General features: G+C 36.7%; 2 protein-coding genes across 2 annotated transcripts; both read left to right on the plus strand.

Moving 5' to 3' along the window:
- Nucleotides 1–44: 44 nt before the first annotated feature.
- On the plus strand, nt 45–7,231 carry LOC144439412 (sodium/glucose cotransporter 4-like). Its single transcript, XM_078128699.1, has 15 exons — nt 45–140; nt 582–653; nt 1,105–1,209; nt 1,607–1,666; nt 2,118–2,222; nt 2,701–2,806; nt 3,273–3,353; nt 3,552–3,757; nt 4,050–4,185; nt 4,493–4,600; nt 4,970–5,120; nt 5,408–5,576; nt 5,830–6,045; nt 6,552–6,810; nt 7,017–7,231. Exons 1-15 carry the CDS (start codon nt 45–47, stop codon nt 7,229–7,231), a joined length of 2,085 nt encoding a protein of 694 aa, XP_077984825.1.
- A 1,169-nt stretch (nt 7,232–8,400) lies between these two features.
- Nucleotides 8,401–16,811, plus strand: LOC144439414 (sodium/mannose cotransporter SLC5A10-like). Its single transcript, XM_078128700.1, has 15 exons — nt 8,401–8,496; nt 9,480–9,551; nt 10,084–10,188; nt 10,363–10,422; nt 11,030–11,134; nt 11,444–11,549; nt 11,957–12,037; nt 12,307–12,512; nt 12,835–12,970; nt 13,270–13,377; nt 14,293–14,443; nt 15,068–15,236; nt 15,395–15,610; nt 16,169–16,451; nt 16,594–16,811. The coding sequence occupies exons 1-15, from the start codon at nt 8,401–8,403 to the stop codon at nt 16,809–16,811; spliced, it is 2,112 nt and encodes a 703-aa protein (XP_077984826.1).
- Nucleotides 16,812–17,227: the final 416 nt, after the last annotated feature.

Raw genomic sequence — 17,227 nt, forward strand, 5'->3', positions numbered from 1 at the left:
CTGAACTTAGATGATTTCCAAGTTGGTATCTGATCTACATCATTATGGCATCTGAAATTGATTACTTCGATCCTCTACACGTAGTTGATTATGTCGTCATTGTAGCACTTCTAGTCGGAGTTGTAGTTCTAGGATTATGGGTAAGTTACTACTTATGATTTACAGTGTACGGACACTACTATGCAGTCAGGACACATCAAACCTATACGCCCCCTCCCTCACCAAGCACGTTGTAAGATATTTTAACAAAGGAAACACCTGTCATGGTGCAATTAGTGAACATAATGTAAAAACATGTGGAAATACACTTCGTTGAAAAAATGTAAATGCCTGTAAAAGTTTAAATACAAACTATCTCAAACATAACACACAGTAATGTTATAGTTTTTCTAGTACGCACATACCCCCACCCACTAACACACACACACACACACACACACACATGATAATAATTTCATTATCATATATATATATATATATCTGTGTGTGTGTGTGTGTGTGTGTGTGTGTGTGTGTGTGTGTGTGTGTGTGTGTACGGAAAAGAACGCGTTGTTGTGTCTTATTTTATTTTTTTTCAACAGACTTCTCGGAAAGCCAATCGTTCTACGACCAGTGGATATTTTCTGGCAGGAAGAAGTATGGGTTGGTTACTCGTAAGTAGTCATATTGGTTAAATGTATTTAAATTTATAAACATATTGAAGAGAATTCAGATATCAAAGAGATATATGAAGAAAATGAAGCCTGTGCGGAATATTTACAGAGGATAAATATTGGCATCTTGAAAGATTAGTTTAAAAAATGTAGAACTGGTAAATATAAAAATGAAACATAAAGGACACGACTACTATTTGCCACTGCGGACCTTGGTGACCTTAGATGAAACCCAATAACAAACCTACAAGATTCTCAAATCCATCACAAAATCACCGTGAATCACATAGAACCTAGCTCATAGAGGACGTACATCTGTCTTCGCTGTGACGTAATAGCCTTTTTGCAGGAACACATGTATAGAATTCTTCATTGGTTTTTCCGTATTCATTTATACACCCTTGTCTTTTCTCGTAGCGCTCAGATGTAAAATATTAAGTTGTTTTGACAGGTTGGATTGTCATTGTATGCAAGTCAGGTTGGTCCTGCCAATTTTATCGGTATAGCTGGAGCATCAGTGATTGATGGTGTTGCCCTTGGTGCGTATGAATTTACGGTAAGTCATTTCACCTCATCACCCAATGCAATGTCCAGGTTATCACTTGAATCAAATCTGCAGACGGATACTACAGTATTGTGATGGTTACAAACGAGAGAATACGACCACGTATTCAAATATTTACGAAAAAGAAACAAAACACAATGAAAACAAACAATGGAAGTCCAATAGAGGTTGTGGCAGAGTGATAACATATATTAAGCAAGCAAACAAATATATATCTACTTGCCTATCTACACACGATCAAACATACACTCATATCTATATGCATATGCACTCATGCGCAAACGTATGTTCTTCCTCTTGAGCATGCATGCAAATAACACTTTACAGTTATCATTACTAGATTTACAGTTTATCTAACCATCTCTTATAACTTGTTTCTTCACTATAGGCTGTCACGTGTCTGTTTTTATTAGGATTTGTATTCGTACCTGTGTACATTTCATCCGGGGTAAGTGTACAAATATTAGGATTTGTATTCATACCTGTGTACATTTCATTCGGGGTAAGTGTACAAATATTAGGATTTGTATTCATACCTGTGTACATTTCATTCGGGGTAAGTGTACAAATATTAGGATTTGTATTCGTACCTGTGTACATTTCATCCGGGGTAAGTGTACACACTATCGGTATACTTCAAACGATGAAATGGATGAGTGTCATTGCACCAGATCACTAAAAAAACAACCTTATGACGTGACCGGGCTATCCTTTGACCAATCCTAAGTGACTGAAATGTTAGTATTTTATACAGCGTTACATGTAATCAATCCCATTCTATAAAGAAATAAAACAAGAACATGAATTTAAAGTAGGATTTTGAAAGTGACTCGACAAAAAACAACCGGCAAATGGCCGGGGATACCATATTCTCAGTGACGTTTCGAATTCACTTCCAGGCGCTGACAATGCCAGAGTACATACAGAAAAGATTTGGTGGAGAGCGTCTTCGTGTTTACCTAGCAATCACCCAACTGTTTCTTAATATATTTGTCCATGTTACAGTAAGTATGGTGTATTGTAGGTACAGTAAGTATGGTGTATTGTAGTTACAGTAAGTATGGTGTATTGTAGTTACAGTAAGAATGGCGTATTGTAGTTACGGTAAGTATGGTGTATTGTAGTTACAGTAAGTATCATACTTGAATTCTGGTTTGATTTAGGAAATGAAATGAAAAGTTCGGATTCAGTATATGAGGAAATAATTCGGGTAGTAATCGATCAGCTTTACTTTAGGAATTAGCATCACTTGAACTTGATGGGATGACAAGATGACGTCATTTTGAGGATTGAAGTTTTGATCAACTTATAATTGCAAAGATGAACCATTTCATTTAGAGCAAAACATTTTAGACTACGCTTCGTGTCAAATAAAAAGATGTAAGTAAGTAGTTCTGTGACGTTAACCTTAGTTGAAGACTGTTGTCTCTGCAATACTACGAACCTTATTTATCGTCGTCTGCTTCTTTCACAATCTGACAGGGTGAGCTTTTCTCTGGTGTGCTGATAATTCAGATTGCCCTAGGGTGGAACATCTACGTCTCGTGTATCGCATTGTTTATATTGACGGCAATCATTACTGTTGCCGGTAAGTACGGTGAAAATAATCTCAACGTAAAAAGTATCGTCTGCCTCGCAATTTATTGTCATCTTCGAATCATGAAATGTGATAACGTACTATTATACATACTATTATAAACTGCATGCTTGCCAGGGTATGTGATCAACAGGTGGTTAATTAAATTCGCTATGTATGTATGTTTATCAACTATAAAACAGACGCCGACACTGACACTGACAAGAAATATGCAAACGCACATAAACAAGACTTAGTAATCAAACATAATGATTAATTGACCTTTAGCTCGGACAACTTAGCGTAACCATCGTCGCAGAATATCAAAATTTTAAAAAGACAGTCGAAGCTATAAAATACAGTCGTCGGTAGGACTTCTTTACTTCCAAGGTCAAGAGAAAAAGGAAGAACAGATTAAATGCATCAGGGGCAGACGTGTACATTTATAGTTTTATATCGTTTTATCGTTTTATTTTAGGTGGGTTGACAGCTGTAATGCACACCGATGCTGTACAAGCCATCATCATAGTCTCTGGTGCCTTTCTTCTCATGGTTCTATGTAAGTTAAAACCAACTGGTAGATTAGTCTGTAATCACCTATAAAATACTGAATAGTTCATTTTTATGGCATATTAACAGAGTATTCTCCCTCACAACGTGGAACTTTATTTTCACATCAATAATGTAAGTGTCATTTTCAGTAAAGAACGTAAGTTTTTTTGTCGTTGAGAATTTTTTTTTAAAATTCCTTTTCCAGGCTGGGTAAATATAGGTAGCTATACAGCTTTCGAGACAGGATACATGGCAGCTATTCCACACACTACAGTGGCTAACAACACTACGTGCGGAGTTCCAACGGACGAAGTGTGGCACATTTTCCGTCCAGTCGATTCCAGTATGCCATGGCCTGGAGTTTTATTCGGTGTACACATTCTGTCTCTTTACTATTGGTGTTCAAATCAGGTGTGTACGTCTTCATGTATGCTTTTTAGTAGCTATAGACACTTTATATAATAGTAATAGCGATGCTGGGAAATGTGATAGAAGGGAGACACTTTGAGATCATAGAAAGACAATTTCATTTGCAGACTCTAAATTGTATATCCTCATCGCATTCGCGACAAACAATAACAACAACATCAACAACAACAACAACAACAACAACAACACCAACAACAACATTCAATATAATATATATGTTTATTTCACGACAGTATCTTGATGAAATATTGTGACAAAATGTGTCTATTTGTAGGTAATCGTTCAGCGTTGTCTTGCCGCCAAAAGTCTTTCCCATGCAACAGGTGGTACAACATTAGCTGGTTGGTTAAAAATGATGAGTATGTTTCTGATGGTATGGCCTGGTATGATTAGCAGGATTTTCTACACAGGTAACATAAATGTGTTAACATTTATAAACAGGAAAAAAAAACCCACACAATTACCGCTATAGTTTCAATGTAAATATATCTTCAAATATGTTACTCATCAAAACCCATCTGAGTTTTGTATTGGGAGAACGTAAGCTTAACTTTTGATTTGATTAGATTAACAGAAAAATACAAACTAATATGATAAGTCACGTGATCTTATTGAACTGTCATCAAACGTCATAGTTTGGTGTGATCATAATAGTACCCGTGTAATAGAAATACATGATACAATATTTCTGTCGTATCCTAACTTTGGTATTTGTAGATACTGTGGCATGTGTGGATAGTGATGTCTGTGAGGAACGTTGTGGCAACCCAGCAGGCTGTTCCAATATGTCATACCCCTACCTTATTCTCGATCTGATGCCTATCGGTAGGTTTGAAAGTAATTACTTGAAGCAAATTAATTATAGCAATTAATGGTTGCCAGGTTCAACATCATGGAAGTACTGAAAGTGAATTTGCATTGTAATATAGTAAATACCAATAAACTGGTCACAGAAATGACTAGCATGAAGTGAAAAGATTACTGGAGGTCTATTACAATCAAATCTGCTCTCGTCCTATAATACACCAAATTTGTATCATGTTGTTTGATCTACTAATTTTGTGGAATTTATTACCGACATATACATTTCTAATCTTTGTCCATCAACATACAGATTTTAAAACTTTCAACTAACTGATAAGAATCTAATAATTAGGAAGTCAGTGGAAGAAAATTAATACTATTTTAATACAGGTTTGAGAGGACTGATATTGGCGGCCATGTTGGCTGGTGTCATGAGTTCCCTGACATCCATATTTAACAGTGCAAGTTCTGTATTTACACTCGACATCTATAAAAGAATTCGTCCAAATTCATCTAACAAAGAAGAAATGCTAGTCAGCAGGTAAGGACATCTTGACATAGCAAGGGAGGAGAAGTTCTTCGAAAATCATCGACAAACGAACACCATGCTTACTTTATCACAAAGATAAGGTTGTCCCTTAACATTTGAATGAATAACGTTCAATAGTTGAAGTTGACTTTCTCTGTATGAAAACTAGTTTTGCTTATAAAAGGTACAATATATAGAATATGGAAGACCTAACTTAAAATACCCATAATACATTTCGAAGACTTACCAATGACTTAGACCTTGAATTCCTAGTAATATCAGCCCATGAAATCTTTTAGGTTATGGATTCTGATAATGGTTGTGATTGCTGTACTATGGCTACCTGTCATGGAATCTTACGGACAAGGCGTCCTATTCAACTACCTCCAAGCTGTCAGTTCGCATATTACTCCACCGTTTATAGCTTGCTTTATACTTGCTATATCCTGGGAAAGGATCAACGAACCGGTAAACTATCTTTGAAAAATATGACATTACAGATAGAATTGTTGTTATTCTTTTTTAAGATTGAATTACATATAAGACTTCTGATGGGAATCAAATGATATAATTCAATATCAATAATACACACTTATCAGTACGTCTATCATTGACCATTCTGTACCCGTTTTATGTACAGAGCGACCACTTCTTTAAATAACATCCACGTTCACAGTGTACCCCAATCTCAAGTGTGAAATAACGAGATCACTTCTTTTAGGGAGCTTTCTGGGGTTCCATGTTTGGAATTATCTTTGGTTTGTCTCGTATGGTGCTGAGCTTCGTCTATCCAGATCCCGGATGTGATGAGCCCGATACTCGTCCACCTTTCATTGGTAACGTTCATTTTCTACACTTTGCCGTCATCTTGTTAGTGAGTTCACTATTGGTGATGATTGGTATCAGTCTTATTACTAAACCACAGCCAAAAGAAGAAGTAAGTTAAACCCTTATTGCCTGACCAGTGTATGTAAATATCATGGATATTTTTTTTAATTAAATACATTGTACGTAGCCGTATTAGAATTAGGTAGCTCTTACTACGATACCCATGTGCTCTTTAAATAATTATCAAGTGCTATGTTGAAATTTTGAAGACAATTTTAAAAATTAAACGAGCAAACTGTTGTGTGAAAATTGCTCCTTGACTGCACATAGAGAGAGAGAGAGAGAGAGAGAGAGAGAGAGAGAGAGAGAGAGAGAGAGAGAGAGAGAGAGAGAGAGAGAGAGAGAGAGAGAGAGAGAGAGAGAGAGAGAGAGAGAGAGAGAGAGAGAGAGAGAGAGAGAGAGAGAGAACTTAAGTCCAGCATGTATAGAGATAGAGACGGAAAGACAGTCATAAGCATAAATACACGTAGGATCGAATATTTTAAATGAACAAACATATCTGTGGAGGTGAAGACTAATATCTGAAATACATCATGTCGTTATTTTAATTCCCAGTTGATAGGCCTAACGTGGTGGACAAGAAAGAGTAAAAAACCTGGGTATGGCGTAAATGGTAACCAAGAGATAATTAATATGCACGAAATCGACACCAGGAAGGATGAGAAGGGCAATGTTAATGTAGGAATGCAAACAGATGAAGGCGATAGTGAAATCAAGAAAGAAAATCATGAAGAAACTGAGAACAACGCTGAATTACCTGATCAAGACATAAATGGTGCCAAGGAAACGCCTGAAGTTGGAGTTACAGAAAATGGTGAGCAATGACGTCATGTCTACATCAGACAAGGAATAGTATAGCTCGATGTCATCTTATCGACAAATGTCAACCATTCAACAAGTGGTTACTCAATGAAAGTCGTCACGTGCAAAACTGGTTGTCAGTGAATGAATTAATCGGTACGGCCTTTGAAAAAAATATCTGTGATTTTTAGTTGATGTTATTTTCTTTTCGTTTTTAAGGAGATGAAAACCCTGGTAAGTGTAAAGCAGCTTGGTTGTATTTGTTTAACTGGATGTGTGGATTTGACAAAGGTAGCGAAGAGAGACTAGATGATGACGTCACACAGACCGACACCACGGGACTATTGGATTATCAAAACTGGTCTTCTCTTTCCATTATCAACGCCGTCGTGATGTTGCTGTCTTGTGTCTTCATGTGGGGATACTTCGGATAATTGTGTTATAATCAGTCTTCAGCAGTAGTAGTAGTAGTTTATTGTAGTAAATATGCAGATTAAAGTTATTACAAATGATATCATCATCCACTCAAATGCTTCGGACTTATAAACCATTTTTGTCAAACTATATCAGTAAGCGATATATAGGCTTACAGTGAAAAAGATATAACACGTCCACCATTACTGTGATATTTATCTAAATAATGAGTTCTCCTTCTTTCAAAGCGTTATTAATAAATTTATCCGTTTTGTATACTGTATATCATACAGTACAGACATTAGTGTGAAATTTTTAACATGAAAAACATTTGCAGTACATTTTTATCATTAATGAATGATTTCATATATTATGGAATGTATTATCAGTTCAGAAAAAAATGATGTAATAAAGTATAGACACCTTGATGAAAACGTAGTGGGGTTGTTTGGAAACATTGATGTAACAGAGTGTGGAGAGCTTGAAGGAAACTTGGTGGTTGTGTTCAGAAATAAAACATTGATGTAACAGAGTGTGGAGAGCTTGAAGGAAACTTGGTGGTTGTGTTCAGAAATAAAACATTGATGTAACAGAGTGTGGAGACCTTCGTGACAGCTTGGTGGTTGTTTTCAGAAATAAAACATTGATGTAACAGTGTGGAGACCTTGACCTTGTGTTTGGAAACATTGGTGTCTAGACACCTTGATGAAAACTTTGTGATTGTGTGATATTCTAATATAAAATGGACGTCAGCCTATTATAATCTCTAGTAAACTCCTATTGGTATGACGAAATACAACCAACATTATCTTAGCTATGGTAAAGTATGTTAAGAAGTCGAAGAACTATTCATTTATCTCAAAATGACAGAAAAAGTCTCAAACAGACAGACAGGCAAACAAACAGACAAATGAACTCATGTACCGTTGAACAATAAATCAAGTACAAGGAGTCTGTACCGAGTAAGGATACTTTTTGAACTTTTATAACAATGGTACAATGGCACTACCTATCAAAGGTATTTGCATTGCTAGTCTTGTGTAATCTAATTTTATGACAGATGAGGAAAACGTGCAATCTATCATAGTTTTATATCAGAAAGCTTGACTGAACAACGAGGGTGGTGGCAGCATAGATGTGTGTGAAAACCTTGGACAAAATTATTGCAAATCGCTGAGCATTCGTTGCCATGGCTTCGGAAATCGACTATTTCGACCCTCTTCATGCCGTAGATTACGTAATAGTGGTTGCTTTGTTACTCAGTGTAGTAGCACTTGGACTATGGGTAAGTACTAACAAAGTGTACCATGGTACAAGAGTTATGTATGATGTTCACCATGTGACCTGGGTCACAACCGTCCTTTACAATTGATACAGTTAGCATTTAGATTCTAAACTTCAGAAATATGAGGAAAAGTGCATCTTACTTCAAAATGTTCAATACTAATACAAATGTAGTTGCATTGGTACCCATTGCTGAAGCGTTGGTAAAACGCCTACATTTTTGCTTCTATTTACTCAGTATAATATATAGATAACATGTCCATTATTGTTTCGATATGAATTATTTGTTATTTGTTATAAATTGATATGCATTATTTGTGTTATGCCTCAAACTTGCCCCCTGTCGTTTCTATAGTCTGACAGTTATTGGTGCAAGCTAGACTCGATTGTCAAGTGGTATGTTGAACCTTTGATGAAGTTAAACAAGCGAAATGTGATTTCAAAATTGCTCCTAGACTGCACATAGAGAGATAGAGAGAGAGAGAGAGAGAGAGAGAGAGAGAGAGAGAGAGAGAGAGAGAGAGAGAGAGAGAGAGAGAGAGAGAGAGAGAGAGAGAGAGAGAGAGAGAGAGAGAGAGAGAGAGAGAGAGGAGGAGGGGGAGAGAATGAGAGAGGGAGAGAGAGATGGAAAGTGTAAACGGAATTTTGAATGGCAATTCATGTCTATATTAATACAAATGATACTCAAAATTAAATAGAATAGTTAATGGTACATGACATGAAATATTGCTGATACAATTCCACCATTTTGATGATTTGTTTTTATCATAATACCTCCACCTTTGTCTTCCCTCTCCGCCTTTCAATGTGCCTCTCACCCTATCTGTGTCACCTCCCCTCTGACTGACTGACTGACTGTGTGTGTGTGTGTGTGTGTGTGTGTGTGTGTGTGTGTTTGTGCGTGTTGTGCGTGTGCGTGTGCATGTATGTGCCTGTCTGTCTGTCTGTCTGTCTGGTTATCCATGTCTCTATGTTCCTCCCCAGTCTTCGAGACGGGCCCAACGTTCAACATCGAGTGGTTACTTTTTGGCCGGAAGGACAATGCAATGGTGGTTGGTAAGTAACACTAATCTAAGTACTAGTAATACATGTAATTCGACAGCACACACACGACTTGAACTTTAAGCATTACAACTAGAACACATCTATGTCTCTGTAGGCATATATCGGTACTCGAAGATTTACAAGTATATTTCAAGCACATTTAGAAGAATCCATTCCTTGAATTAAACGTCCCAAAATTATTTGTTTAATAATATTTCCTTATACGATTACTAAGAGTACATCGATTCATGTTAAAGTGAGATGAAACTAAGATGACGGGAAGACACAAATAAGAAAGAACCATAACAAATTTGAATACCATATAAAAAATACGAAGCGAAATACACAGGACTACTAAATTAATATTGTACACGAGTCAAGTATTCAAATGATGTCTAAAATCGTCTTGATATTTACATATATTTATAACGGTATATGTGAGTAACCCATTGTTGTCGACTCCCATTTGATTACATTTGTATCTTGAAACTGTGAATAAAAACACAGTCACTACATATTTTCACAATTTCTGCATTTTCCACAGGTTGGACTGTCGTTGTATGTTAGTAATATTGGACCTGATAATTTCTTCGGCATGGCTGGATCAGCCGCCGTTGATGGCGTCGCAGTGGTGTTCTATGAATTTTCGGTGAGTTTCATAGAGCCACCTTATGAAAAAGCCTTTGAAAGATTCACAATAATAAGATGGAAATATGATATTTGAATTTGAATATTGGAAAATCTACGGAGTACCTAGTAAAAGTAGTATGTATTTCCTACACGGATGAGTTCCCAAGTTACTCCTATATTCCTTTATTTCCAGGCTGTGACTTGTCTATTTCTACTGGGATTCTTCTTCACGCCAATTTACGTGGCATCTGGGGTAAGTGATATCGAAAACATGCAATGTCTGTGAAAGAGGCACAGATTAAGGTGCCGGTGAGACGTTCTCGCAAACCAAAACTTGTTTTTCTTCTGTGACACATCGAAAAGACAATTTGACCGTGAGCGTTTATGAGGGTGCCTGATTTTACCTTAGCTAGTTCTTATGCTAATTAGGACTAGAAATGTTATATTCACCAATACAGCATTGAGTAACCTCTCTTTAATTGGCAATCTGAGAAAATGCCACATGGTACACGAGCGAGGCATTATGGGAGGTAAAGTAAGCAAAGTTAGGATTCGGAACTTCAACTCAACTTCTGTGTGTCAGATACATGTATGACAATTTTGATAGCTCAGACTCTAATTCAGAGCTGCCGAATGATGCAAGTTTGATAGAAATGACTTTTATGTGTTTACTAGGCATATATAAGAACTGCAGCTGATATGAAATCTGTCTCACTTGTCTTTCCCTTTAACTCCTCTATAACTTGGTGACTACTTGGACAGAGTTCGATTTGTCTGACTTTGCACCAATGGTATACGTACATGTATATTATGTATACTTACAAAGTAACTGTATCATATTGTTGTTTCACTCCTATTAGGCTTCCACAACACCGGAATATTTCCAAAAACGTTTTGGTGGCCAACGTCTGCGTGTTTATTTAGCATTTACTCAACTATTCTTAAACATTTTCTCACACACTACGGTAAGATTGTTACGTTACTCTGGGTTTAAACCTAATGTACAGTTAACAGACTTCATGCAAGAACCCCAGTTGGGTTTGGTAAACATAGTTGTTAGATTATTTCTTTAAGATTTGTTTCCACAAAAATGTGATATCATTGTTATCAGAATTTTAGAAACCGTTTCACTACACTGTTTAGTTGCGACATGTGAATGGCTAATCAAATGTACTAAAATCACGACATAACTGTAGAAATATAAAGAAAACTTCAAATGGACGCATTGATATTTAGCCATCCAAGGTTTTTAATCTGGTCTGAATCTTTCCTAGGGTGAATTGTTTGCTGGTGTATTGATTATACGTTTAGCCTTGGGCTGGAGTATTTACCCATCGATCATATCAATGTTTGTATTAACTTCTATCTACACTATAGCTGGTAAGTTTGTATATGTGTCTGGGGGTGATGTGGGGTGGGGTGGTATGAGTCTGTCTGTCTGTCTGTCTGTCTGTCTGTCTGTCTGTCTGTCTGTCTGTCTGTCTGTCTGTCTGTCTGTCTGTCTGTCTGTCCGTCCGTCCGTCCGTCTGTCTGTGTGTGTGTGTGTGTATGTATGTATGTATGTATGTATGTATGTATGTATGTATGTATGTATGTATGTATGTATGTATGTATGTATGTATGTGTGTGTGTGTGTGTGTGTATGTATGTATGTATGTATGTATGTATGTATGTATGTATGTATGTATGTATGTATGTATGTATGTATAAAATTGAAATACATTTTCTCAATGACATGTTCTAATTTCGGAAAAAATACTATATATATTATTAACTATCCTATACAGGTGGATTGACAGCAGTCATGCATACCGATGCTTTGCAGGCATTTATCATGTTGTCTGGTGCTGTCATACTAATGATTCTCAGTAAGCATAACAAAATTAACCTTATTATTTTTTAAGCGATCTTTTGTCAGATATTTCAAAATAACATTTTGTGATTTATCTTCACACTGTAACAATTATGTTTACAATAATTGCATTTTTCTAACTTACGATATCAGTTAAATGTTCAACGTTGGCAACGCTCTCTAATTTTCTCAGGAATATCATAGAATGTGATATAATTTGACCATTACTAGTAACTTGAGTTTCATTTGACCTAATCAACGTCTCTATATTTGGTAAATGCATAGGTTGGGTCAAAGTAGGCAGTTATGCCACCTTCCAAAATGAATACATGGCAGCGATTCCAACTACCACCCTTGTTGGTAATACTACATGCGGAGTCCCATCAGAGGATGCCTGGCATATTTTCCGTTCAGTGGATTCCAGTATGCCATGGCCTGGTGTTTTATTTGGAATTCATCTTTTATCTCTGTATTATTGGTGTTCAAATCAGGTATATTGAAAACAATGAATCATTCCAAAATTGCGTCTATACTGAGTACATTCAATGGCATTGAGCTCAGCAGCTGTATTCGGCATCCCACCACCTGCTTACGAACTCACAACCCTATTACGAACTGTCCACAAACACTTCATTGCATATAAAAAAAAACTGAAAGAGAGAAGAAAATCGAACTGACTCCATCCAATCTCGTTATTTATGAAATTTTCATACAATAGAAATGGTATGTTTATTGCTTGAGTTAATATGACACCCAAAATCACAAACAGTAAATGTGTGTTTCTCTAAAAATCGATCTATTGGTCTTTTATAGGTCATAGTTCAACGTTGCCTGGCTTCAAAGAACATGACTCATTCCAAAGGAGGCACCATACTGGCTGGTTATCTGAAAATGACTGGAATGTTCCTGATGGTATGGCCTGGCATGATAAGTAGAATACTGTACACAGGTGAATACAATATGCGTTATTTATGGCTCCCTAACTGATCAATGACATCCATGTCTCATGATTACGTGCATTAATGCAATTTTAGGATATCTTGGAATTTCAAATCTGTTATGAATTTCCTCTTCAATGATCCTCATCTTTCAATATTCACTGTAAAAACTGTGATGATGACTACGCTTTCAATTGAGTGTTTCTGGAAGTGTTCTTACACATTGTAGGCTGCAAATTGCGAAGTCACTACTGTATAACGACTGCGACAAACAAGAATTAATGTATTGTTTAAATCTGTTTGTTTTCAGACACGGTTGCCTGTGTTGATAGTGCCGTGTGCAAAGAACGATGTGATAATTCTGCTGGGTGTAGTAACGTGTCTTACCCATATTTGATACTTGATTTGATGCCAATAGGTAGGGACTGGGCAAAGTTGCCACGAATTGGAAAACATACACCATATACTTTATCAATCATTAACAATACCGCCAATAGATGTGCTTGTTTTCTATTTTTCTAACCAATCAAAATGAACCTTGTAAAGTGCTTCACATTATGGGGGTGGGGTGGGGATGGGGTAGGGTAGGGTAGGGTAGGGACAGTCTGATTTTGAGCTCAGTAAACTGACCACTCACACTAGCATATATACACTTTACACAATGTCTTACAAGTATTGTATCTACGTATGTATCATTATGTCAACATTTATGACGTGCGTTCACAGAAATGGTAGGGATATGCATGGACATTTAAAGATTCTGAAGTGTATCGCTCTAAATGAGATTGGTAGGCTTATAACGTTACTTAAAATTAAGTACGCTGGCAGTGCAGAATAGAGATTAGGCCTAAAAATCTTTGGTCCCGGTTATCCGACCCCACCTAGATTTCATTGCCGATCCTAAACATGTTTTAAAAAAATAATGAAATCTCGAAAATTGTGAAGTTTCGCCAGAAATAGTGAAAACTGTTTTTCCAATTTGTGATGACTGTACATCTGATGGGAATAAACCACTAGCACAGAGACCATTTGGAAAACAGAGGAAAACATGGCTACCTGTACTAGACACTCACACATGAAAAAATAAATGCAATAAACTAAATAATCTACCTACCCCACCTATTCTATAATTGAGTATAGTAGGAACACCACACATTTTTTTATTAGGCCTTTACCTGCATTTGAAATTGTGAGAAATCCTGACAGAAATGTTTGAGGGCGTGCATTAGATAGGGGATGACCATACAAACGACATTCTTTCATAAATTACCAAGTATTCATCGTTAGGATTTTGAATTTGAGTTATTTTACAGAGTACATGAATTATTTACAGTTCTCAGGGGTTTGATATTAGCTGGTATGCTGGCTGGTGTGATGAGTTCACTGACCTCAATATTCAACAGTGCTAGCAGTGTGTTTACTCTGGATATTTGGAAACGAATACGGCCCAAAGCATCGAATAAAGAAGAAATGTTGGTTGGCAGGTAAATGGGTGTTAAATCAGGGGTACCAACTATACTATGTCATATTGGCAACTTTTACAACAACTCAGATCGAATGCTATTCTTCAACTCATAAGTCCTCCCTCTTGGAGGCCGGAGGAACATTCTATTGGTTCGCATGCCGCAGAGGCTCGTTGGTCTGACGTCAATTTTGACGTCATTGGCGTCTTCAATTAGACATATTTAATATTTTTCTATTCTTAAATTCTAAAATTAAGCATGGCTCATTTAAGCTTGTTATATTTAAAACACAATCCAACCAAATGCAGACTTCAATCATTGAACATCAAAGTCACTAGACTGCCCAGAATTTTCTTCAAAATTAGTTTTTAGTGACTTAGACAAGGACTGACTCAAAATACTTTACACCAACTTATGTTTGCTTTAATTATTGTGATTTGATTTGAGTTCAGTTTCCATTGTCATAAGAAATCAGTCAGGAATGTTTAACAATTTACCTCACTATGATGTCGAATAAATATTCATAACAAATTGTACATTTCTGGGCTATATATCCTTAATATTGGAGACATTTAATTACTGCACCTAAATCATACACTATTCTAGATATATTACATTTCCCTTCCAACTATATAACTATTGTAGATTATGGACCGTAGTAATGGTTGTCATTGGTATACTTTGGTTACCATATATGGAGACATACGGGAATGGACAGTTATTAACTTACATGCAGAGTGTCAACTCACATATAGCGCCACCAATAGTTGCAGGTTATCTACTGGCTATGACATGGGAGAGAATCAATGAAACCGTAAGACACCCATATATATTATATACATGTACAGTATTTATTAGTTCATCTAACATTGCTACAGCGTGTTATACAGAGCAGTATAATCAAATATATACACTTTATAATGAAAATTTACGACACGAACATCCATGTTTTACAATTTCTTTCTATTTCAGGGTACTTTCTGGGGCTTGATGATAGGTTTAGTACTTGGCTTAACTCGTATGGTACTATCATTCGTATATGAAGGACCCGGATGTGATCAACCTGATACCCGTCCAGCTTTCCTCAGCCAAATCCATTACCTACATTTCGCTATTATTTTGTTTGTTGTCGCGTTCGTCGTTATAATTGGAATAAGTCTGTTGACCAAACCACAGCCCAAAGAAGATGTAAGTCATTTAAAGTCAACACATTTTAAAAATGTCCATTTCAGATTAATTGTCGACAGTCATAAATTGTCTTTGTTCATCCGAGAACTTTTAAGGTACAATATCTGACAGTGTGACAATCGTTTCCACATATCTGACTTAAGACTGGAAGGTGAACAGCCAGCTCTACAGATTTAGGCATCTCAATAATAAGTTTAATTTATGCAGCAATCAGCCATCCCCCTCCCGGCCAAAAAAGGAAAGAATTGCAGAGTTTCCCATTCTAAAGATTTAACATGAGAATACGCACAAAGATTTGAACAAAAGTGTTTCATAGCAGTGTATATTATTTTTGTATCTCGTCTGCTTAGAGAAAACTGCCAGTCATTTTCCCTCTCAAACTGTAGATTTACAACATATTGTTTACAAATATTTTGTAATTTTGCTCCTGACGATGATGGCGTGTTCATAAATGGTCGTGGATTTCAATGGCCACTCAGCCGACGTGTGGTCCATCGAAAAATATGATGATAGGGACTCGGTGAATTTTCTGAAATAAATTTTATCTTGTATTTACAGTTAGTTAGGATGACATGGTGGACACGAAATGAAAGCCTTAAACCCAAAACCGAGTTTTCACACAATCCGATTGATGATGCAATTGAAATGAAGCAGCAGACGACTGATATAAGCGTGGGAAATGTGAATATTGGAATTCAAACAGAAGACTACAACAGTGACGACGTAAAGGTGGATAAGGAAAACGAGATCACGAACAACGGTGCCAACGGTCATGATGACGTGACCAATGACTCTACAGTCGAGTTGAAAGATGAAACAGGAAAAGATGGAGACTATTTAGGTAGAAAACCCCATTTATTTACTTTTTTGTACTTTGTGCCTTTTTTGATCCTTGGGAATTGACGACAATTCTGACAACATACACAGGCTTCTTGCTCCGAACGCTATCATCACATTTGTTTTACTTTATTTGTTCTCCGCAGAAGATGGTACCGAGGACAAGAAGTGGACGTCAACTTTCCAGTGTCTATTCTATTGGATGTGTGGTTTCACTAAAGATGGCAAATTAATTACCGAGGACGAGGATGAAGTGAACAAAGATATGACTTTGGAAGAGGATTCGAAGTGGGCATCCTTTGTCACGGCTAATTCTGTCATTATGTTAATCATTTGTGTCTTTCTGTGTGGATACTTTGGTTGACTTCCATTCACACAGGACTGAGTAACCGAGGAGTGAACACTGAAACTCTCACCAGCAGAATTCATTTGAGACACATGAACTAACATGAACCCTGATAAGAAGTTTTCTGAACACCATTACTGCACTCTTACACATACCCCTGTCTTATGTTTATAATAATTACATGTACTATAGTTTATGTACTTATATATCGTAGACCGTATGAATTGATTCAGTGGCATAACACATGAAACTTTTAATAATTCTTATAATAATGCTATTATCTCGATGCATGCTAGTCTGTAAGGTACGCCGTCACAGGGCGCCCTCACATATCGGCCAACTCCTCCCACCTGAGATGAGGCCGGTGAGGGTGGAACGTCACGACGTACCTTACAGTTTAGATGCATGCCTCCAAAGACATTACAATCGGCACG

The sequence above is a fragment of the Glandiceps talaboti genome, chromosome 8, assembly GCF_964340395.1.
Source record: "Glandiceps talaboti chromosome 8, keGlaTala1.1, whole genome shotgun sequence".
NCBI classification, from domain to species: domain Eukaryota; kingdom Metazoa; phylum Hemichordata; class Enteropneusta; family Spengelidae; genus Glandiceps; species Glandiceps talaboti.